We start from the raw sequence: 23,834 nt of genomic DNA, 5'->3' as shown, positions 1-23,834 counted from the left end.
CTTGACATACACACATTCATCTGAGGCCTTGGTGTTTGAGTTTTAATCTACGTTTTCTTTGTCTTCTGTCTGTAGGGTTCCTTTCTGGCGGTTCCTGATAACTGGAGCTGATCAGAACCAGGAGCTGAAGATGTGGTGCACCGTTTCCTGGACCTGTTTACAGACCATCAGGTAATTCCTTTAGTCTGTCATTCTGAATTTAGCTGTTTAAATGTTTTATGGCACTCATCCAGGCTGTTTTCTCCTGACTACATCCTTGCTTGTGTCGTATCTGCTCTCAGACGTACGTCGCTTTGGATAAAGACGCTAAATGAAATTGTACTATTGTAGAAATGGAGTTACCAGTGTGATATGTCATTGTGTTGGTAGAAAAAGAGTACAAATGCCTTCATTGTTGTTGCACAAGTACAACAAAATTGTTTTCCTTTTACAGTACAAAGAGTGTTCAAAAATAATGTGAGAATAGTGCAAAGAATAAAACAATGGTGGTGCAAAATGCGTGTTCACTAGACTGAAATAAGATAGAAAATACAATCAAAAAGGAGGTAAAAGAAAGTATTTAATTGCTGAGTGCTGCACCTCAAACATAATAATGCATAAGATTGTACAGATAGCAGTTATTATTGCACGTTATTGGAGTCTTATTGTGGTTGTTTGGGTTTTTTCTTTTACTGTTTTAAAATTGGCCCAGCTGATCACAACTGGGCAGCTAAACACCTGAACAGCTTTGGGATAAAAACAGTTTTTCAGTCTGTTTGTCGTAGATTTAATGTCCCTGTAGCGTCTTTTAGTGCCTTTCCGGAACAGTTTAGGCCCAGAATACATCAGTGATATGTTCAGAGAATACAAACCTAGCAGGACTCAGGTCAGCTAGTCGAGGCCAGAGTCTGGACTAAACAGGGAGAAGCAGCATTCAGCTGTTATGCTGCAAACAAGTGGAACAAACTGCCAGTGGAGATTAAACTTTCACCAAATGTAGACACTTGTAAATCCAGGTTAAAAACATTTCTTTTCTCACGCGCCTATGCATGAAATCTGCACTGTATCTTTTAACTATCTGCACTTCACTGTAATGCTCTTAATATTTTATGTAAAGCACTTGTCTTGGACAAGAAGGTTGCTGTACAAATAAGCTTGCCTTCCCTTTAAGAGGGCAACAGAACCTCTGTAGGGGTTTTGTGGTTCATAAGCAGACCCACAACGTGAACAGGCACGAGCAGCTTAAACGTGTCCACCACAGCATTTTTACTCAAGACAGCGTATTGTTTCAGTTGTATGCAATGGGAACACCTCATATTTACATTATAGTCAAAGCTCTGGCAGTCTAAGTGTCTATTCTACACTGAACACTTTGCTTTTTTCTACACGTTAAGAGATTGTTTTTTTAAATGTTCCTCTTTCAGCTCGTCACTTCACTACAGTGGAGGAGTGACAGGACTAATATCCAGATAATGGCTGAACAGCAGTAGAGAAGATTTTAGACACGGTCAATAATGGATTTTTTTTGTAAATGCCAAAGCTTCACCTTTTCTCTCACTCCGTGCTGCTTAAATTTCACTTCAGCACCGCTCACATCAGAAGCTCAAAGCGTAATCTGAGAAGGAGACGAGCAGATCTGACAAGATTTGTGCCGATTAAAGTTAGAGCTGCAGTGCAGGTGAATGTTTGTTCTTTTATTGGAGCGGGCGGTGATATTGAGCGTAGCAGCAATGTGAGCAAACAGGTCTGAGAACGAGGAGAGGATGTTTTCATTGTTCTACTCCACACTGATCTGTAGTTAATTACTTCTGCGGTTAATCTGTACCATATCAGCCAAAACATGTCGGATGAAAAAATGTTGCACCTCCACAGGGCTTTCAAACGCTCCCAGCTGGGCGTCTTCAGAAGAACATTTGGATATTTCATCAGGCAGAAAAACTTTTTGGTGAATTCTCAGAATAAATGTTAAAATAAGGCTCATGTCTGAAAGGAAACTTCATTCAAAATCACAGAGATTTCAGTCGATAATGGACTAAAAATGTGGTTCAACTAATGCGCCGATAGATACTTTATCAATCCTGAGGTTGCACCTAAACGTTCCGGTTAACTGAGGCTAAAATGAACTAACCTGGGCTAATGGAGAAACCATAGACTGTATATAAAGATGGATGTAGCATCTGGCTCCAAAAATGAAGCCCACCCGGAAGTGTCAAAAACTTGCAATATCACGCCGTCCGCTAGGGTTGGCTCCAAAAAGCTTTTTCTCCATAGACCCCAATTCATCACCGGAAAAAATAAAATTTGATAGACTGATTTTCTACAGCTCAGGATTTTTTCCCGTTAGTTTTCATGGTCAAAATGAGAGATCAGGTGGCCGATCTTAAAATAAATCAATACTGAATTTTAAATAAATCGTTAAAGTTGGCGGAGCCAGGGGGCGTGGCTATACTTGATAGACAGTCTTGTCTGGAATGATTGACAGATCCTTTAGGGCGAGGCTTGTTAGCGTAGGCTGAATTCCGAAAGCAGCAACAAAAGCCTCTGCGGTAAAATGTGGGCGGGATAAGAGAGTCTTCAGCTCTGGCCCGCCCATAGACTGGTCCTGCCCCTAGTTGCTCTCCAGTCCAGCCTGTTTGATGACGCTTTTTATGTCATTGGCTCCAAAAAATCCAAAATGGCGACCAGGAAGTAGCAAAATCCGGGCTTCATTTTCTCGGCGTTGAAACCAACAGGTGACGTCACGGTTAGTTCACGCCTGAGTGAAACCCTATAAATGTCCACCTGGAGCGCCTCCATCAAATATGTGCTTCAGACTGACCCCAAAGTTTAATTTAGTTCTCAAATCAAGAAGTTTTGGGATGATTATGGCAGATTCAGGTGTGTACCATTCGTTTACATAGTTGTTCAAGAACTCTGTTTTAAGATACTAATTAGGGATAGACTGATGTGACCTTTTATAGGGATGATAACCAATATTTGGACCCGATACACATTAAATGTAATGTTTTAACAACATGTGATGGCAGAGAAGCTGTCATTCATAACTGGACTTCTTCATTAATAAGGGTGACTAGAACTGAATATGATAGAAACAGGAGTGATTAAATTATCTCCTGTGTTGATGTTGGATCCACTGAGATTTATCAGTTTGTCTCCTACAGTTACATCTACTGTTCTTCTGTATTTTCTAAATATTTCACTGCTTTATCATTTTTATTTCCCGCTACGGTCCAGATTTTAAAGTTTTAATTATTGTTTTCCAGACTCTGTTTCAGGCTGCCTTCTAACTTAGCTGCTAGCTGTTAGCATAGCATAAGCCACAGTGAGAGAGGCTAATTGTTTGTTATTCAGTTTTTGCTGATTAAGAGACATTTCTGAAACCAGAGAGTGACGACAGACAGAGATTAGGCTGTATCAGACCTGAAGTAGGGTTTAATTGACCAATAGTTCGTCAATAAAAATACAAACAGTCTGAAACATGGCAAGTATCGACCATGATAATCTCCCAGGCCGATAATCCGTCTGTTCCTAGTCTTAACTCTGGGTTGTCTTCCTCTGGTAGGTTTTCTCCGGATCCGTTTAACTCATCAGCTCTGCCGAGTCTCAAGGCCAGTCTGGACCTTTCTGCTGAGTATCTGATCCTCACTGACGTCCAGAGGAAGGTGAGCAGAACAAATGGACTCGAGTGTTTTAACTAATGACACTGCTCAACCACTTTTTATCATTTTTCTATGCTTTTACTCTCCTGTTGTCTTTATTAATGGGCACCAAATGTCCAAGAAAAAAAATCCGAAAAGTCAGCAAAAAAAATCCTCGAAGTTCTGACAATTTACAAAACCTTTAGGAAGACAATTCCAAAAATTCTTTACAAGTTTCCCTTGAAAGTTTTTTTTTTTTGAAAAAAAAAATCCACCAAATCTGGCGAGAAAATACTTATGAATATTTAAAAAAAATGATGATTACATATGTATAAGTAAAACTTTTAATATTTTCTTTAAAAATATTAAAGAAACATTTTTTCCACCAAAAATTGTTCAAAAAATTTCCCAGAAATGTTGAACATGTGGACATCAGAAGTTTCATTGTGAAAATATGTTTTTTCCCACATTTTCAAACTTTAAAACGGGTCAGTTTGACCTGCAGAATGACACGAGGGTTAACATAAATTACATACAGCTGTATGCTTGTAGATACAAACAATAAGACACAAATTAAAGTAAGGCAGTTTGTCATGCGCTATTCCACATGTGAGCCGGTTTGAGGCTCATTTTTTGCCTTTTCTTCGCCTTTCACCATTTCATCTTTAAACATTGTTTTTGCTGGTGTCGCTCTTCTTTTCCAGGTCCTGTATGTGATGGAGCTGCGACAGGACTTGGAGAAGGGAAAGGCGAGTTTCACGGCGGTGTCAGAGTTCCTGCTGACCCACCCGGTGCTCAGCTTTGGTGTCAGAGACGTCAGCCACAGCCGACTGCGACACACCGAGGTCCTCCCCGCTGAGGAGGAGAGCGAAAGCATGACTACAGGTGCTTATACACATTTACATTTACAGTTTCTCCAAATATGTAGAATTATTGCTCCTAATTTATGCTAATCACTGTTTTGTTTGTGTATTTTCCTTCAGAAGGGACTCAAGGACCCACAGAGTCCAAGTCTGGGATCCAGATTAAGCTCTACTGTGTCCACACCAAGTGAGTGTTCTTGCAGTGTCTGATGTCAGTGTTAAGCTCATGTTGGCTTTAGTGGAGTGGAGTAAAGCCTCAGTGTTGCCAAGGAAAATCTGGATTATAGGAAGTCAATAACAAAACACAGCAAGTTGCTAAGATTAGCTTTTTATTTATAACCGTCACCTAGAGATGATTTTCACACTCTGAGTTCCTGTCAGTGTGACAGTAGAGCTGACAGATATTAAATACAGGATGTATTTATAGTATTCATTCTACTCAGGAAGCCTTTTATCCAAAACTGTTACTGTAAGAAAAGATTCTGTCATCAAGCTCCCTCCCATTAGATTCAGGTGTGAGCTATGGTTGCTCGTCTTACTGTCGTGTTTTGGAATTGCATTTGTTTCCGTTGCGGAGAGATCTACTGTAGAAGAAGAAAACAGATCAAGTTGCATGTAGCAGTGGCTGCATGTCTCCATACTGCAGCAGATGTGTTGCTTTTTTACTTAAAGTACAGAAAGAGCGAATCATCAATAAGAAGCAGCTTAGCACTGAATTATTTGTGGGTGTGCAAAGTGTTTGTAAGAAACATGCAGTGGACTTTAGGTTTAGTTATTTTTGGTTGTCTTTAATTTGTCTGCGTTTGTGTGTTTTCAGGAGTTTGCAGGACGTCCAGATCTGGTTTCAGCCCAACGTGAGTTCAGGCTCTGCAGGCTTCCTTCCCCATTCTGACTCTCAGGATGGTCTTGGTGAGTTCACACACTGATTCAGAGGATGAACCCGTTGAGATAAAGCATATTTGTTTGTTTTCTTCAGCTCCACCTTTTTATTTTCTAGCTCTTTTATCCAGTCTTTGCTCTTCAGTGTCTTCTCTCTCCCATATGTTTTTATTTTTGACTTTAGATCAGGGCTCCAGACTGCAAACTAAATTTACAGCCTTTCTTTGAGAGTGTGTGAGTTAAAGTTTCAAGTGGTCGCATTGTGCTTGTACACGAGGATCATTGAGCTGTTTTGGTGCTCTTATGTTAACCACGGTGGTGGAAAGCAGTCCTTGTATAACTTTGGTAACTTATTTACACTGAAAGATGCCGTCTTCTCATGAAATGCAGAGCACATGTAGGAAAAAATCACTGGGTTTCATCTTGGGCAATCAATGAAATGAAAGCAGCTAAAATGTTAATTTTAAAAGATTTCGACGCTGAGTGTCCTTTTGCTGCACAGGGTTTCTGTTGCTGCTTCACAATCAAGCCACACTTTTTTTTGCAAATTGAATATTTTTGATGTGAAGCAGCAGCAGGAAATGTTCAGTTGGCGTTAGCTGCAACTCTAAATCAGAATTATGCAGCTGCTTACATTACAACGCTCTAGTTTCATGCTTTTCAAAGTAAATTTTGGTCACACACCTGTCTAAACACCGGGGCTACTAAGCAGCAGCTACCACAGCCTGCAGTGTGGGGTGTTTAGGGAACCTTGGCAAATTGTTGTGTCTGTCGATAAGTAAATGTTCTGCTAGTGATGTGTTTTGTCTGTGGCAAGGCACGAGGTGCAACCAAATGAGAAAGTTGGACACACCACTGCTACCAGTGAAAACGTTGGTCTGGAGCCTTGCCTTAAATGCAAAACCTGCCAATGCAGAATTGTTAAAAACATGTCATGATTTGTGAAACAACGGGGCTCTAGAGTGCAATCATTTTGGTGTCACATGCAACCTAAAATCTGCAACAAAACATTTTCATTGGTCACACAACAGCGCCTGACATTCAGCAGTCTGTTTATTTGCACCCAGGTAAATAAAACCACTTAGTTGGAGGTAAATCTTATTTCAGTGTTTCAACCAAAATTTTGCTCACACAACTGTCTGCAGCTGTATCTGCAGAAATTAAAGCATCTGTGTGCATTTAGGGAAATGCAGTTTGTAAATCGTAGCTTTAGAAAGTAACCTGGATTACACGCTGCATGCACATTGTTTCTGCTGCACCAACATAAATAAATTCTAATCCTGTGGTAAACAGTGAGATCTGATATGACAACATTATGCCTTGCATTTGTTTTAAGAATAGGACCAAAGTATGACTATAAACGGAGCTTTTGCTGCCAGAAGATCCAAAAATCTAAACTGTCAAAATTGCAAGAAACTCATCCGGCCTTGACAAATGAGAAGATCATCCTCTTGAAAACGAACGAGTTAAATTTCAATAAAACTTTTATCTTCAGCCTTATTTTGTTGCTGATCATTTACATTGTGCATTAAGTGCAAAAAAGGTACAGCTTAAAATGTGTTATTCAACACCAAAAAACTCAGTGAAAAACACCAGAACAACCGCTAGACATCCCCTGGAGCCCTGAAAAATTATTTAAATCTGTGACTTCTTGAGTCCTTTTGTATGTGTTTTGTGTTTTTCTAATGTGTTTCCCTTTGTATTTTGCATTCCCAGCAGGGTTTTCTGACCATCTCACTGACCAGAGCTCTGATAAGGAGTCGGGAAGTGGCTCCCAGACCGACCTGAGGAAGATCCCGTCGCTTCCTGCTCCCTCTGACTTCTTGTCAAACTCTGGAGCCGGCAGCGGAGCGATGCCCAAACTGATGACCCCGGACGCCTTCATGACACCGAGCACTTCGGTACGAACTCTTCAGAACCGTTTTACCGCTGCCTTTTGTGCACACATGTAGCGATCCGTCTGAGTTTCCCTCCAGCACGTCGCTTACAGAAACTCTACACCTTCAGCAAATGAACTCTGTGTCGAGCATGTTTTTAATTTGTCTCCTAGCAACATCAGTGAATAGCAGCTTCTCCTGCATATTGGTCAAGTGCATGACACCGCTGATACAGTCTGTACAAACTGGTTTTGAAGTGACTCCTTGTTTTTCTTACCTGTGAGCAGTACGATGCAAGGACACAACAAGATATAATGTTGATGTTCAAAGACATAACAGATTGGCTCAACCAGACGAGCAGTCGGTTTGTCCCATGACTTTAGAATTTATGCCTATGTGCTTTAGTTTTGTGCCGTTTCAAACCACTGAGAAATAAATTTGTAAATGTTTCACTAAATTTTCTGCCTGTAAATCCCTTTTTTGACTTTTCTTTTCGCCCTCCAGGTGCCAGCGTCTCCAGGCAGCAGCGCCAGCAGTCTGACCATTGTGACAGCGATCAGCAGCAACTCTGACTCGACCAACAGGTGAGCTTTTGTGTAGGGCTGAACAGTCACCTGAATATTTACTAGGCTAAATGTGCCACAACATTATAGTAGAACTGAAGCACTGTGTTGTCACAGAAACGCCCCGTCCTACAAATACAGACATAAGGAAACATGCTTGTTTGGTACAGACCACAAGAAAAGTCATAACATCTTTAGATTTGTTTCGGTCGAAAGTAAATAAAAACTTGTGACTCATCTTGCAGTATCTGTCAAAATCCTTGCAATACTGTTTTGTATATTGTGCTTTTCTTTGTGGTTTATGCAGTGAATGGTTGTAAATATGCGATAAGTAGTGGAAAGTCTGTGCAGTACACTAGAACTTCTAACTAGAAGATTAAACTTGACAGAATTTTATCATCAGTATTCGTATTCATTTGCAATTTGGGTCATTACAGTTGGGAAATAGACTATAAAGGCTGTGACAGAAAATGTTTCATGTTTTAATTGCTGTACTAAATAACTCCAGATGCATTGGCTTTCCTGGTTTTTCTCCAGTGTCTGATTTATAGGTTGCTTTGTCAGGATTGTAAAAATTCTGTCAAAATGTATTACTGCCTGTATTTTCAAATCAATTTTTTATAGTAATTAGGGTTGATTAATAACATTTAAACTTCAAAATGAACCGAACCACAAGAGTAATTAGTATATAGAATAAACGTGTGGATTATAGACATATATACAGGCAGTTCTACAGAATTAGACGATGACAAATGAAATCAAACAACCACGGACACTGTGAAAAAGATCAACCAAAATCCAGTGAATTTTCCTGGATTTTGGTTGATCTTTTTTTTGTGAATGTTCTTAAGAAACATTTTTAAGAAATTTTTGTTCCACCAAAAAATGTTCAAAGATTTCCCAAAAATGTTGAGAATGTGGACATCAGAAGTTTCACTGTGAAAATATTTTTTTCCCCCACATTTCAAACTTGAAACTGGGTCAATTTTGACCCACAGGACGACATAAAGCAGGGGTGTCAAGATCCGTTCCTGGAGGGCCACTATCCTGCATGTTTTAGATGTTTCCCTCTTCCAACACACCTGATTCAAATGATCAGGCTCGTTATCAGGCTTCTGCTGAGCTTGATGATAAGCTGATCATTTGAATCAGGTGTGTTTGAAGAGGGAAACATCTAAAACATGCAGGATAGTGGCCCTCCAGGAACTGAGTTTGACACCCCTGACATAAAGTATTAAACTATTAACCATCATGACTGAATGGGGGGCTACTTTTTCTTCTGAACTGACCCAGTTGAGATCGCCCATCCTGCACCTGAACACTGCTGTCACCAGGTGTCTCCCTCTCCTCAAGCCTTCTTTATTCAGCATAATTGACTCTAGGTCGTTTGGATCATGGTAACTGAAAATTAACCATTTACACAAGACAGTGTGGAAGACATGACACTTTTTTCCAACCACAATAACTTGCAGTAGCTGTCTGTACAGACACAAGGAAGCAGGTCAGCGAACAGTCATTATTCACTCAATGTGATCACCTGAAGTCTCAACTCGCACACTCAAGAAAAAGTCGCAGTTTGGAGCCCTGTAGTAGAAAAACAGAGTCACTGTTTTGTGTTGTGGTCACACACGTGAACATTTCCGCCTCTCTTCCTGTGTTCAGAAACATGGATGATGTCAGTCAGAGTCCGAACAGAGCAGACAACAGCAGCAGCAGTCTGACTCTCTCCACCTCCACCAGCAGCCCGAGAGCTGCTTCTGCTGTGCTGCTGCCTGGACTCGAGAACCTACAGGTAAGATCTGACACTTATGCGTACTTCCACCTGCCTCTTCTCATTCTCCACAGCATGACCTACATTAATTCACCGTTCCTCTCCGTCTCCAGGCTTTGACGTCCTCCGGTGGTCCTCTGGTGCTCGACAACCCTCAGGTTCTGGATTCTCCACTCCTGCCACCCCTGACCTCTCCGACCAGGGCTCGCTCCCCAGACGTCATCTCCTCGGCCTCCACCGCCATGTCCCAGGACATGCCAGAGATCGCGTCTCAGACTCTGCAGCTTCAGCGTGGACTGGTGTCCAGCTTGGAGCCCTTACCTCTCTCTGCCCTCCAGACAGACAGCATGGCCTCGGCTGCCTCTGCTCTGCATCTGCTGACATCTCCTCGAACAGCCAACAACAACAGGTATGCTGACATCAAGTAAGATGGTGTTACTGATGAGAAAATCAAGCGTATGTGCCAAGAATATCCAGAAAGTGTTAAGTCATCTGTCAGCAAGAAAGCCTGGCAGACATTCCAAAAATGGTGCTGAATGAATGAAAAGCATGCAGAAATTAGAGAAAAACATTCAGATTTGTGTTCCCCTCTCTGTTCTCTCAAATTGTACTTCAAGTTTTTCAGTTTGCTACTGTATTTGGTAGTATTTTATTTCTTGAACTTTTGTCCACTAAACTGTGTTCCAGATTCCATAGTTTATTTTTTCCTTATTTATTCATTCTTTCCCTTCATCTGAAGTGTCTTTTTATATTTTTCTGTCATTCTTTTCTTCATTTCTGTGATGTTTCATGCACAGCACTTTGAATAACTTTGTTGTTGAAAGCTGCAGAACGAATGTATTTGCCTTGCGTTGCTTTAAAATGAGCAAAACCACTCCAGTGCAGTTCTTTAAAATAATCAAACAATTCTATTTCCTATCGCAGCCTGCTGCCCCTTGAGCTTGGAGGTGGAGACGGGCCGGTTAGTGGTTCGGTGGAGTCGGAGCCCAGACTCAGCCACACTCCTTCTCTACTGGAAAACGCATTATCGCAGGAGAACCCAGGGGCTGGAGGAGGCTCCTCAGATGGCAGCGTGAGCCATACACCCTGGCCGGCTGCCCCGGACATCACCAGGGAAACCAGGAACAGTCTCAGGGACAACGGTCTCGGAGAGTGGTGAGTAATCAGAACGTTTGGTGGCGCACACTTGAAATTTAACCAAAGATAGAATCAGCAACAGTTACTTTTAAACATTTTCAGGTTTCTAAAGCTAAATATAAGAAACGTATATCAACAAACATTGTACAAAACACACAAAGGGTGATTTAAAAAAAAAAAATCTAAAACCATACCTGACTAAATTTGTCCACCGTCCTCGTCAAAGTAGTCTCTTGGTGCAGCGATACTCCGCTCCCAGTGCTCCTGCAACCCTTTAAGTTCCATTACGTAAACATTTCGGGTAGCGTCTGCGATATCTGATGTCCTAACACCCAACCTGTTGTATACGCTGTTGACCAGGGAACTCCACAGAACCTGGTCTTGAACTTTACTTTCCAGTCCAAACCTCTTGATGTTTTTGTAGAGCCCTTCCCCAAGTGTTCTTTAATCCTCTTTCCTTGAATTTTCCATGCCAGGGCTTGTTTGTAGTGTTGGTCACAGATTTCCTTGACAAATCCAGCACCATCCACTTCTTCCATTTCCTTTATCTACTTGTATGTGTGATGTTTTCAACCATAAATCGTTCTTACTGATCTGATCCTACCGATGTATCTTGAGGATCTTTCCTTACCAATTATTGAAGGTTTGTACTTCAGCAATCTAGCATTTTTCTCCAAGTGTCAGAACCATAAAGGAGTACTGATCATATATTTGAGCTGAAAATCCAGAGCTACTAATGTTTATGAGCTGCAGAAAGACTATCCTTGCCTTGCCGGTTCTTGCTTTGACATCTACATCTGCACCACTTTGATTGTCGATCCCCAAATAAGTGAAGGACTCCACTTCCTCAAGCCTGGTGTCATCTAGTTTACGATTAATCTCCTACATTGTGTCAAAGAATCAGCCCTACTACTTGAATATAATTTTGGGGAAGAGAAAGAAGTCATAATGAGCCAACAGGGTTGTAGGAAAGCGTTGATTGTGTCGTTTGGACTCAAAAAAAAAAACACGAGTAACCAGCATGGACATTGAAGATATCATGCCTTGTATCAAATGTTCCTTCAGACCAAAAATTTGTGTTGACAGTCCAACCTTGAAGGACTAAATCCAGCTGCACAACGTTGTGAATGCTGGAGAAAACAACATGCAAAATCCTGGTGGTCCCATAACTCGATGCACTTTATCCAGTTTTGGACAAAAATGGATGAAAATGGCTATTTGCAAATGTGTACCTGCCTGGTCACAAAAATACATATAACTCAGGTCCTGCTGTTGTTCCTGCTGTGTCTTGAAGTTTCCAGATGTGAGACAGTTACTGCTTGGACATATTATAAGTGTTTGACTGTGGGGCTGTATATGCACAAGTAGTAATAATAATACTTAAATAAAGCTTCACAAGACACTTTATAAAGTAGACAAGGACATAATAGATGAATAAATTGGAAAAAGACGCAGTGTCTTTATGGATTTCTTGAATATGGAGAGTGAGGAGGGTTTAGGGCAGTTGGTACCACAAAGAGTCCCAGAACTTTTTGAACAAAACACCTGATTCCAGACAGATTACCTTGAACAAGCAGTTGCGTAAGCTCTTCACTTACAGAGCAAATGGTGACACAATATTGCTATTATTGATATTTTATTCAGCTTGTTTGTTTATTTTTTCACGTCTGTGCTGAAAAACAGCACCTTGAAAGTGATTTATCACATTGATTTAATGCCTTAGCTTTAGAAAGTTTCGTTTTGCGCGCCCTGAATTGCTGTTGTGATTTTTGTGTCTGCTGCAGCTCGAGAGAAGAGGCGAAGGACAGACACTTGAGCTCGCCTTACCATCTGCGCTCGTATCACCTCACACAGAACGACAGTCAGGATGCCGGCGGCGAGCAGAGGTAACGCAAGTCACAAAACATCTCCCTGTTTATTCACATAAACAAGCGTCACGAAGTGTTGCGAAACACAGATCCTGTAGTTGCTGATGTTTTCCAGGATGATTACAGAGCGAGTGGTTTTACGGTGTACGTTTGTGTGTTTGACTCAGTGACCCTGACGACGAGGTGGCCAGTCTGGCTTCGTCCTCTGGAAACTGTGGCTCTCGCTCCTCTCACAGAATACCGGTGAAGGACTGGAAGACGTCGCCGCGAGGCTCACCCAAACTGAAGAGGAAGATGAAGAAAGATGACAGGTGTGGTTTTGTTTGATCGGGAATACCGTGTAATTAACAAAAGAACTCATGATTTCAGTAGGGTGGATCCAAATTGAGCTTAATTCTTTCAAGATTCTGCTGTTGCCATGGCAATCGTCGTCTATATTTTTCAGTTTTGAGGTTTTTAAATGCATGCATTACCACAAAAATCCCAAGCAACTCATGAAACAGGAAATGGCAATCCATTATTGTTCATTACACACCAGACATTATTTAGTTTTAGCGATAGTGTTCTGCATCACAGTTTTAAACTCAACGTTTCCAGCACTCCATAGGACACTATGCTAAAAAAAAAGTCAATCAAGTAATGAATTTACTAAGATTTGAGAAGATGACCATCAAAAAATCAAGTGCCAGATATCACAAATGTACAGAGGGTACGGAAAATATTCAGACCCCTTGAAATTTTTCACTCTGTGTCATTGCAGCCATTTGCCAAAATCAAAAAAGTTCATTTTATTTCTCATTAATGTACACTCAGCACCCCATCTTGACAGAAAAAAAACAGAAATGCAGAAATTTTTGCAAATTTATTAAAAAAGAAAAACTGAAATATCACATGGTCAGAAGTATTCAGACCCTGTGCTCAGTATTGAGTAGAAGCACCCTTTTCAGCTAGTACAGCCATGAGTCTTCTTGGGAATGACGCAAAAAGTTTTTCACACCTGGATTTGGGGATCCTCTGCCATTCTTCCTTGCAGATCCTCTCCAGTTCTGTCAGGTTGGATGGGGAACGTTGGTGGACAGACATTTTGAGGTCTCTCCAGAGATGCTCAATTGGGTTTAGGTCAGGGCTCTGGCTGGGTCAGTCAAGAACGGTCACAGAGTTGTTCTGAAGCCACTCCTTTGTTATTTTAGCTGTGTGCTTAGGGTCATTGTCCTGTTGAAAGGTGAACCTTGGGCCCAGTCTGAGGTCCTGAGCACTCTGGAAGAGGTTTTCCTCCAGGATATCTCTGTACTTGGCCGCATTCATCCTTCCTTCAATTGCAACCAGTCGTCCTGTCCCTGCAGCTGAAAAACACCCCCACAACATGATGCTCCCACCACCATGTTTCACTGTAGGGATTGTATTGGGCAGGTGATGAGCAGTGCCTGGTTTTCTCCACACATACCGCTTAGAATTAACACCAAAAAGTTCAATCTTGGTCTCATCAGACCAGAGAATCTTATTTCTCATAGTCTGGGAGTCCTTCATATGTTTTTTTGGCAAACTCTATGCGGGCTTTCATGTGTCTTGCGCTGAGGAGAGGCTTCCGTCGGGCCACTCTGCCATAAAGCCCCGACTGGTGGAGGGCTGCAGTGATAGTTGACTTTGTGGAACTTTCTCCTATCTCCCGACTGCATCTCTGGAGCTCAGCCACAGTGATCTTTGGGTTCTTCTTTACCTCTCTCACCAAGGCTCTTCTCCCTAACCTGGCAATAGCCAGATTAATAATTGTGTAGTACTTGATAGTACTCCACAATATCAATCTGGGACCGCTCCATGTAAATTCGTTCGGAGGAAAGAGGCACGGATTGGACAATGCAACAGTATGTACCGCCTCTGACAGGTTTATTTTTAGCCAATCGCGGGATCTTCACAACGAGCGGAGCCAATTGGTAGATTAAACTCTTACCAAAACCCGTAGGTAAAAAAGCACAAACATCTTTACCATCCAGAAATGCGCAAAGCGCCTCTCGTTGTTCTTCCTTCAAAGAAGCGATAGGAGATTCAGCTAAAACTGACTTAATAGCAGCATCTACACGATCGTTGTCCTCCGTTGCCATGTTTGTTTTGATCTACTGGCGCTTGGTGTCGTCTTCACACCCAAATATCCCGCCCCACACATGAATACTGCTGCGTGATTGGCCCGTGCCAACTTGGCTCTGTACAAACAGTGAATGCGGGAGCGGGGCAAGATGGTTTCTTGAGAGATTTGTGAACTCACAAATATCGTGAGAAATCAACTTGCTGGCAAGGTTATCTTCTCCCACCATTGCTCAGTTTGGCTGGACGGCCAGTCTAGGAAGAGTTGTGGTCGTCCCAAACTTCTTCCATTTGAGGATTATGGAGGCCACTGTGCTCTGAGGAACCTTGAGTGCTGCAGAAATTCTTTTGTAACCTTGTCCAGATCTGTGCCTCGCCACAATTCTGTCTCTGAGCTCCTTGGGCAGTTCCTTCCACCTCATGATTCTCATTTGCTCTGACATGCACTGTGAGCTGTGAGGTCTTATATAGACAGGTGCGTGCCTTTCCTAATCAAGTCCAATCAGTTTAATTAAACACAGCTGGACTCCAGTAAAGAAGCAGAACCATCTGGAGGAGGATCAGAAGAAATGTACAGCATGTGAGTTAAATATGAATGTCGCTGCAAAGGGTCTGAATATTTCAGTTTTTCTTTTTTAATAAATTTGCAAAAATTTCTGCATTTCTGTTTTTTTCTGTCAAGATGGGGTGCTGAGTGTACATTAATGAGAAATAAAATGAACTTTTTTGATTTTGGCAAATGGCTGCAATGACACAGAGAGTGAAACATTTCAAGGGGTCTGAATACTTTCCGTACCCACTGTAGAACAAGTTTGACCAAGAACTTAAAGAATGTGAGGAGCAAGCTACAACTATGCTAGAAAACAACTAAAAAGTGAAAAACTGAAGTTCCAGACATCACAAATTGACAAGTTTTGTTAATGATCTGAAAACTGAGCAGCTTCTGTAACCTGCATGCTAAGAAAACATAACATTAACAGCAGCCAATTGCAATGTTATTGCCGTTGCATTCTCCAAAACTTCAAATATTTACAGCTAATATCTACCAAAACTACAAATGGTGTACGGGACACGATGAAATGTTAAGTAGAAACCAGTTCAGATGACATGATATTGAGAGAAACTTTTTAATTGGATCATTGAATGACTTTTGAGGGGAAAAAACTGTCAAGTGTGAGCTTGTGACGAGATAGAAATACGCAATCGAAGCAGCTGAATGTCTAAATAAACTATTTGTTTATTTCTGTGGATCTATTTACACACAATCTTTTATGCTAATGTCTCCTCAAATAGTGATACCTTTGTTCGGTGTGTTGTTCTTAGTGATAAAGCCGAACAGAAGATTATCTCACAGTGGATTCTAGTGTTTTTGTAGAGTGCTGATTGACTGAGGAAAGTGATTATTTTACTAAAAATACCGATGAAGTGCAGCTTTTTGTTCTCTCCACGTTGAGTAGCAGGATAAAGACGTGTGACAAATGACTGAATGTTCCTGCAGTCTGTGCATTCAGCATAATGAAATTAAAGTCCAACAGCTGAAGCCAAACTTTAATTCTTGGAATTGATATCAATCGGAAAATAATCCATCTAATGAATCAGAATAGCCTGAATGTTTAAATGTAGTCCAGGATTTTGTTAAATATGCTTTAAATAAAACGAATGTTCAGTTAAAGGTGTTTAAATCGTGTTTCTTCTCTCTGCAGTGAATCATCTCAGTCCAGACAAATGGATTCTGCTCAGGTAATTTGTTACCTAAAAACTTTCTATGCACCTCTTTATGTGCGTTGTAATATTTGTATGAATGGTTAAGGAGGAGAAAAACCTTTTGTATCTGTGAAGGTGATTTGAACGTTATCAGCACCTAAATGCGTCACACAGCTATTGTAAGTCTGCACAGGTGCTTCCACTTATTTTCCCCGATAAGACGTCTTTTCAGGGCTCTGGAGTTGTTCAGACTGAATTCTAAAGTGTCACAGGAGGAAAAGCACATGTACAAATATTAAAATCATTGAATGTTTGATTATATTTTCAATTAATTGACATTACTCTGTAGAAATCTGTTTCACTTTCACATGAAAGAGACATTTTTTTTGTACATTTTCGGCAAAAATATCCAAATTTAACTGACAATAATTCAATGTTCAAAAGCAGTTAAAGGGGAAAACTTTCGAGATGGTTGAATTATTTTATAGGCAACGTCTGCTTTGCTGTTATAGTGTCATGGCTCACTCTATTGGAGCAGAGCCGACGTTAATGTTTTTAGTAACACCAATGGGCTTTTGTTTTGTGACACACTTTGAGTTTGAACAAAGATATAATCAACCAAACACCTTCATGGATGTCTTGAGGCCTTTTATAAGCATTTTCACGTTTCTAACATGTGTAGCTGGTGGAAATCATTTTAAACTGTTGATATTTTTACAAAAGAAGACATTTTTTGTGGTTTGTTTTTCATGTTTTTTGTATTTAGTATCCCGTTAACTCACTTTTGCTACAGAAATTACTGATGTTTCCTGATATTCTCTTGTCTAATTAGTCACTGCTGGGTTTTTTGTCTCTTACTGCAGTCATGTGATGTGTAAAACCGTTTTTTTAAACTGTTTTTATTAGATTTTAGTGTCTGTTTTGTCACCTTTTCTCTCCGTCTGTTCCCAGTTTAATGCTGAAGTGCAGGACGAGCTGCTGATGCTGCTGCGTAGCCAGCAGAGGGAGCTGACTGAGCTGCGTGGACAGATTGAAACCATGCAGAGCTCCATTATGGCTCAGGTGGAGCACGTCCTGACAAACCACCAGGAACAAGAGCGTATCCTTCAGTCATTTATCACTCACACGTGAAGCTGTAGGTGAAAAGCTCCTCACTAAAAGGAGCAAAGCATCTTCAGTTTCATGGCGTTGTCGCTACGCTACACATGCACGTCTTTGTGATGAGCTGTTTGCATCTTATTGTCGTGAGCCTTGACCCGTCACAAAACACAGGACGAAGACTAGAGCGAGTTTTGGCGGAGAGTCAGAATCACCAGCAGCAGCTCCAGGAGCATCTCAGCCAGCAGCTCAGTCACGCCCTCAGCTCGGCTCTGACCAACCGCATGGACAAAGTGCTTCGAGAGGAGGTCAAGAAAACTGTCCCACAAAGTAAGAAGGCACACAAATGCAAATACACAGCATGTGATGAGATGGAGATGTGTTTTGTACATGCAGTAAATATCAGCAAACATTGCTGAGGGTTTCTGCTAACAGAGATCGACGAGTTTCTCATATTACAGCTCAAGTTTGCAGGATCTGGCCCTTGTTGCTATGCAGAAATTCACCTGGAAATACAAGAAGAACAAGCAGTTTTTGGACATTTTTATTTGCTCCTGTCACATTTCTCTGGACTCTAAGCTCATTTTTCACTTGTATATAAAGTCCTGTACCTTTTTGGAAGCAGCACAACCATGACAAGCAGTAAAGTACAATGTCTTATAAGTACCAAAAATCATTAAAAAGGAAAAAACTAAACTTAAAATTCTTTCGTTGTTTATATTACAAAAATTATAAACAAAATTCTAAGCATATACAACATTTTTCCAAATGCCAGCAGATACAAAACTGGAAATAATAAGGACTCAACGTGCTATAGCTGCTATTTGACTAGCCTTATTTACATTTTTACAACAAAGCGGGCGTTTTTCACACGCATTCATTGTATTTTAACAGAAAACGGAAAGACGCCACTGTTGGCCTCTCTCCACTCGCTTCCTGTACAGTTAAGAGTTAAATGTAAGATTTTATTGTTTGTTTTTAAAGTTTTAATGGAGCTGGCGCTTAATTATTTAGTAAAACACTTACATTTACATCGTAGTAGTAAAAAAAAAAAAAAATAGACAATCAAGTCTTTTTATGTAAAAAGTTCTGAGACTTAAGACACTTTTTTTAGTCACAGCTTTCTTGATCAAAACAAGACACAAAACAACTGAAGCAAGACATAAAATGGAATGCAATGAGACAAAAAAGCAAATACGAGAGACAAAAACACAAATACGAGACACAAAACTACCAAAACAAGACATGAAACAACTAAACAAGGCTCAAAATGAGACACAAAACGACCAGAACGAGACCGTCTGAAAGTCTAAAATCTGAATGTTTTTACCGTTTTAACAGTTCCTTTCTCTAGTAAATGGTTAAATTTGGGCAAATTTTTAAAAATAAAACATATCTTACGATCCCGCTGCTCTCTGTTTAAGATTCGTGGGGTTAACTTGTGGTGGACGTGCTTTTACTTTGTTTGATTCAAAGCAAACGCAAAAAGCAAAGAATACAGTCCTGACTGAGCCCACATGGATGAGTTTGTGAGGTCCGCTGCTGCTTCCAGAGGATGGTGGTGTTGTACCGTTTCATTCCGGTTGTAGAGGAGAAAGATTTTAGGTTTAACTTTGTGTTTTCAGTCTGTGGATTTTGCACACTCCTGTCCTTGGGCTTCCCTTCTCCAGTCTTTCTACCACCCACACGCAAATGTATCTGTTGTAGCTGTATCGAAGGCAGCTAAAATTTTTATTGAGTGACTCTTACACATGCCTTGCAAGGCTTTTGATATTATTTATGTTTGTTATAAATTATAAAATCAAAGCAGAAATGTTGTGATTCATCTCGTATGTCTGAAAAGGTGAAAGATTGGTGCAGCTTAGGGACCTCTAAGCACTTGAAATTTCACCATTTGAGAAGAGAATGTGTTTTCTTTTGCTAAATACTACATATGAAGGCTATTCGACACCACAGATCATTAAAAATGGGTTAAATCTGCATTTAGATGTGATTCCGAAACAAGGCGATGCTCAGTGGTAAGCAGCATCTTAAAAAAAACAGTGCACACCAGCATGTACATCAATAAATAAAAGTGCTGTTTAATGCTTGAGATGATCCAAAGCATAAGTAACATTAAATATAGCCGGAGCAGCTGAGGTGTGTTGGACTGAGACGCTAAAATTAAGCCGTCTTTGGAGAGATCTTCTCTTGCCTCGCCTCTCCTGCCCTCTAGATGTTCCTGTCTGGTTTTTTTTTGTTGTTTTGCCTAATTGTAGAGGAGTTCTTGCTAATCTGTCCGGCTAATTCTTTTATTTCTTCCGTCTCCAGCGATCTCCAAGAGTCTGGAGCCAGTGACGGGTCAGCTGAACAACACGATTGCAGCTAAACTGACCGCCGTGGAGATCACCCTGAAGGATAACGTCGGCAAGGTGGTCAAATCAAAGGTAGGTGGCTCGATTACTTCACTGTTTGTCCCATATCCTCTCCTACACGTATTGTACCGTATCTACTTCCTGTTTCCCAGAACACGACGGATGCGATTGGACGAGCAGCAGCTGAGGCGATGCAGGGTCCGATCCAAGCCACCTACAAAGATGCCTTCCAGAGCATCGTGCTGCCCGTCTTCGAGAGAGGCTGCCAGTCGATGTTTCAGCAAATCAACGAAAGCTTCAAACAAGGCACACAAGAATGTAAGGCGACGTGACACAACCGTACACTTTATTTATGCTGAATGGATGCATTTCTTACAGTGCGGCGGGACACAAAACAACTGAAATGAAACACAGAATGACCTAAATGAGACACAAAACAATCAAAACGAGACAGTTATCAAAACAAGACACGAAACAACTGGAATGAGACGCAAAACAACACAAAAGAGACACACAATGACCAAAACAAGGCACAAAACAAGACAATAACTGAAAGAAGACCCAAAACAACAAAAATGAGACGCCAAATGACTGAAATGAGACAAAACAACAAAAATGAGACACAAAATGACTGAAAAATGACACAAAGCGATCAAAACAAGACACAAAGCTAAAAAAAAAAAGAGAGAGAGACACAGAACGACAAATACGAGACTGAAAATGACCAAAACAAGACACATAACAACTGAAAGGAGACACAAAAACACCAAAACCTGGACCGCCTACCGTCATCCTTCAAGACACATAAGAATGTAAGATGACATTACACAACCGTACACTTTATTTATGCTAAATGGTTGCATTTTCTTACAGAGTGGCACCTTTTGACAGCTCAGAAGTTCAACTTGAACCTGAGCTCTTTCTTTTACAAAACATATTCAGGAATATTTTAAAGAAAAAAACATTAGAAATTAATCTGTCAGATCAGCTCAGGTCCATATCCGAACAAAACGACACAAAACGACTGAAAGGAGACTCAAAACGAGACAAAACGACAGAAAGAGATACAAAACAGCAAAAACAAGATACAGAAAGACCAAAACAAGAAAGAAAACTATAAATACAAGACACAAAATGACCAAAATGAGACAGAACAACAAAAACGAGACACCAATCGACTAAACTGAGACACACACTTAAACCATTAGTAGTATTATTTCAAATATCTAAAATGAAAACTTCCCACCTTTAATGGTAAATAATTTAGCAACTGTTATGAAAGGAAACATCTGGAAAAGCCAGACAGAAAAATGCTTCTCAGACGCACTAATACTGTTTAAAAATAATGCTACTAATCATAAATCAAGAAGAAAAAACCCATGGATAACTGTGAACTGATAGATTGAATTATATAGCCTTCATTTTCCTCTCATTCAATTATTCTGTCAAATCAGCTCAAGTCTGTCCTAATAGGTTTAAAGTACTCAGTCCACTTAGTCCAAATCCAGATTTTTTTTTTTGTTGGACATTAAGGGAAAATGACAGTCTTTTATACATTTCACATTCACGTCACAATGCTGCTCTTGAAAGGGAAAAATCCCTGCAGCAGTGACTTAGTGCAGAATTTAATCACCAACCTTGATGTTTTCTGCAGAAATTCCATTTATTATAACTGCTTTTGCTGCATACTTTTGAATGCCTGATTTTTAGCAGCTTGCAGCAGCACGAGTTAAAGTTACCAGTGTGAATGCTGCATTTGGGTCTGTGGTAAAGCAGAATTAAACAGTTAAAGCAGACTTTAACCATGTCGTCAAACTGTAATGATATATTTGAGGATCTGATGGAATGATGTCATCAGTCGCTGTTGCACTTTGAATTCTTTGAACAAGTCGTCATTTCTTGTCTGGTTGAACCCATCGTCTCTCTCTGTTTTACTTAGTGCTAGGGATAGACCGATTATCTGCCTGGCCTACTATTGTACACACGTGGACAAAATTGTTGGTACCCCTCAGTTAAAGAAGGAAAAACCCACAATTCTCACTGAAATCACTTGAAACTCACAAAAGTAACAATAAATAAAAATTGATTGAAAATTAAATAATCAAAAACAGCCATTACTTTTGAATTGTTGATTAACATAATTATTTAAAAAAACAAACTAATGAAACAGGCCTGGACAAAAATGATGGTACCTCTATAAAAGATTGAAAACTATTTGACCAGAGTGACATGATTAACTCAGGTGTGTCATTTAATTGACATCACAGGTGTTTCCAAACTCATAATCAGTCAGTCTGCCTATTTAAAGGGAGACAAGTAGTCACCCTGCTGTTTGGTGAAAAGGTGTGTACCACACTGAACATGGACAACAGAAAGCGAAGGAGAGAATTGTCCCAGGACATCCGAAAAAAAATGATAGACAAACATCTTAAAGGTAAAGGCTATAAGACCATCTCTAAACAGCTTGAAGTTCCTGTGACAACAGTGGCTCATATTATTCAGAAGTTCAAGACCCACGGGACAGTAGCCAACCTCCCTGGACGTGGCCGCAAGAGGAAAATTGATGACAAATTGAAGAGACGGATCGTTGGAATTGTATCCAAAGAGCCCAGAGCAACCTCCAAAGAAATTAAAGGTGAACTCCAAGGCCAAGGTACATCAGTGTCAGATCGCACCATTCGTCGTTGTTTGAGCCAAAGTGGACTTCATGGGAGACGACCAAGGAGGACACCACTGCTGAAAAAAACTCATAAAAAAGCCAGACTGGAATTTGCAAAAATGCATGTTGACAAGCCACAAAGCTTCTGGGAGAATGTCCTTTGGACAGATGAGACCAAACTGGAGCTTTTTGGTAAGGCACATCAACTCTATGTTCATAGACTCAAAAACCAAGCATACAAAGAAAAGAACACTGTCCCTACGGTGAAACATGGAGGAGGCTCAGTAATGTTTTGGGGCTGCTTTGCTGCATCTGGCACAGGGTGTCTTGAAAGTGTGCAAGGTACGATGAAATCTGAAGACTATCAAGGCATTCTGGAGAGAAATGTGCTGCCCAGTGTCAGAAAGCTTGGTCTCAGTCGCAGGTCATGGGTCTTCCAACAGGACAACGATCCAAAACACACAGCCAAAAACACCCAAGAATGGCTGAGAGAAAAGCGTTGGACTATTCTAAAGTGGCCTTCTATGAGCCCAGATCTGAATCCCATTGAACATATGTGGAAGGAGGTGAAACATGCCATTTGGAGAAGACACCCATCAAACCTGAGACAACTGGAGCTGTTTGCTCATGAGGAGTGGGCCAAAATACCTGTTGACAGCTGCAGAACGCTCATTGACAAATACAGAAATTGTTTAATTGCAGTGATTGCCTCAAAAGGTTGTGCAACAAAATATTAAGTTATGGGTACCATCATTTTTGTCCAGCCCTATTTCATTAGTTTGTTTTTTTAAATAATTATGTTAATCAACAATTCAAAAGTAATGGCTGATTTTGATTATTTAATTTTCAATAAATTTTTATTTATTGTTACTTTTGTGAGTTTCAAGTGATTTCAGTGAGAATTGTGGGTTTTTCCTTCTTTAACTGAGGGGTACCAACAATTTTGTCCACGTGTGTAACTGGTATTTGGCATTTTCCTGATTATCGGTATCTGTAGTGATAGATTAAATGCTCTACTTCAGGTCTGTTTGTTGTCACTCTGTGGTCTCAGAATTGTCTCTAAAGCAGCAAAAACTGAACAAGAAACACAACCCATGAAATTAGCTTCCCTCACAGCAGCTAAGGCTACGCTAACGGCTGACGACTAAGTTAGAAGACAACCACAGATTATCCTGAAACCGAATCTGTAAAACAATAATTAATAATGATTTAAGATCTGGACCTTGGTGGGGAATAAAAATGATAATAGATTAAGAAAATAGAGAAGAACAGCAGGAAGCAAACTGATCAATCTCAGTGGATCCCACATAAACAGAGGAGATCATTTAATCTCTCCTATTTCTATTTTACATATTAATTTCTAGT

At 40.4% G+C, this 23,834-nt stretch overlaps 1 protein-coding gene across 2 annotated transcripts in view; it reads left to right on the top strand.

The window, feature by feature from the left end:
* The window catches only part of edc4 (enhancer of mRNA decapping 4), a 55,487-nt gene that overhangs the window by 11,685 nt on the left and 19,968 nt on the right, over nt 1-23,834 (top strand). Inside the window, exons 10-26 of one of the 2 annotated variants that reach the window (XM_051951448.1) lie at nt 76-171; nt 3,542-3,641; nt 4,322-4,502; nt 4,601-4,667; nt 5,298-5,389; nt 7,079-7,260; nt 7,741-7,820; nt 9,462-9,591; nt 9,684-9,979; nt 10,495-10,725; nt 12,492-12,593; nt 12,743-12,886; nt 16,358-16,394; nt 17,310-17,457; nt 17,631-17,786; nt 19,767-19,882; nt 19,963-20,128. In XM_051951448.1, coding sequence (XP_051807408.1) covers nt 76-171; nt 3,542-3,641; nt 4,322-4,502; nt 4,601-4,667; nt 5,298-5,389; nt 7,079-7,260; nt 7,741-7,820; nt 9,462-9,591; nt 9,684-9,979; nt 10,495-10,725; nt 12,492-12,593; nt 12,743-12,886; nt 16,358-16,394; nt 17,310-17,457; nt 17,631-17,786; nt 19,767-19,882; nt 19,963-20,128 — 2,324 coding nt within the window. Of the gene's footprint in view, nt 1-75; nt 172-3,541; nt 3,642-4,321; nt 4,503-4,600; nt 4,668-5,297; nt 5,390-7,075; nt 7,261-7,740; nt 7,821-9,461; nt 9,592-9,683; nt 9,980-10,494; nt 10,726-12,491; nt 12,594-12,742; nt 12,887-16,357; nt 16,395-17,309; nt 17,458-17,630; nt 17,787-19,766; nt 19,883-19,962; nt 20,129-23,834 lie in introns of both variants that reach the window. The other variant, XM_051951447.1, reaches the window with a different exon arrangement.

The sequence above is a fragment of the Acanthochromis polyacanthus genome, chromosome 8, assembly GCF_021347895.1.
Source record: "Acanthochromis polyacanthus isolate Apoly-LR-REF ecotype Palm Island chromosome 8, KAUST_Apoly_ChrSc, whole genome shotgun sequence".
NCBI classification, from domain to species: domain Eukaryota; kingdom Metazoa; phylum Chordata; class Actinopteri; family Pomacentridae; genus Acanthochromis; species Acanthochromis polyacanthus.
The sequence above is the reverse complement of the archived record's forward strand: the minus strand, read 5'-3'. Positions and strand labels throughout refer to the sequence as shown.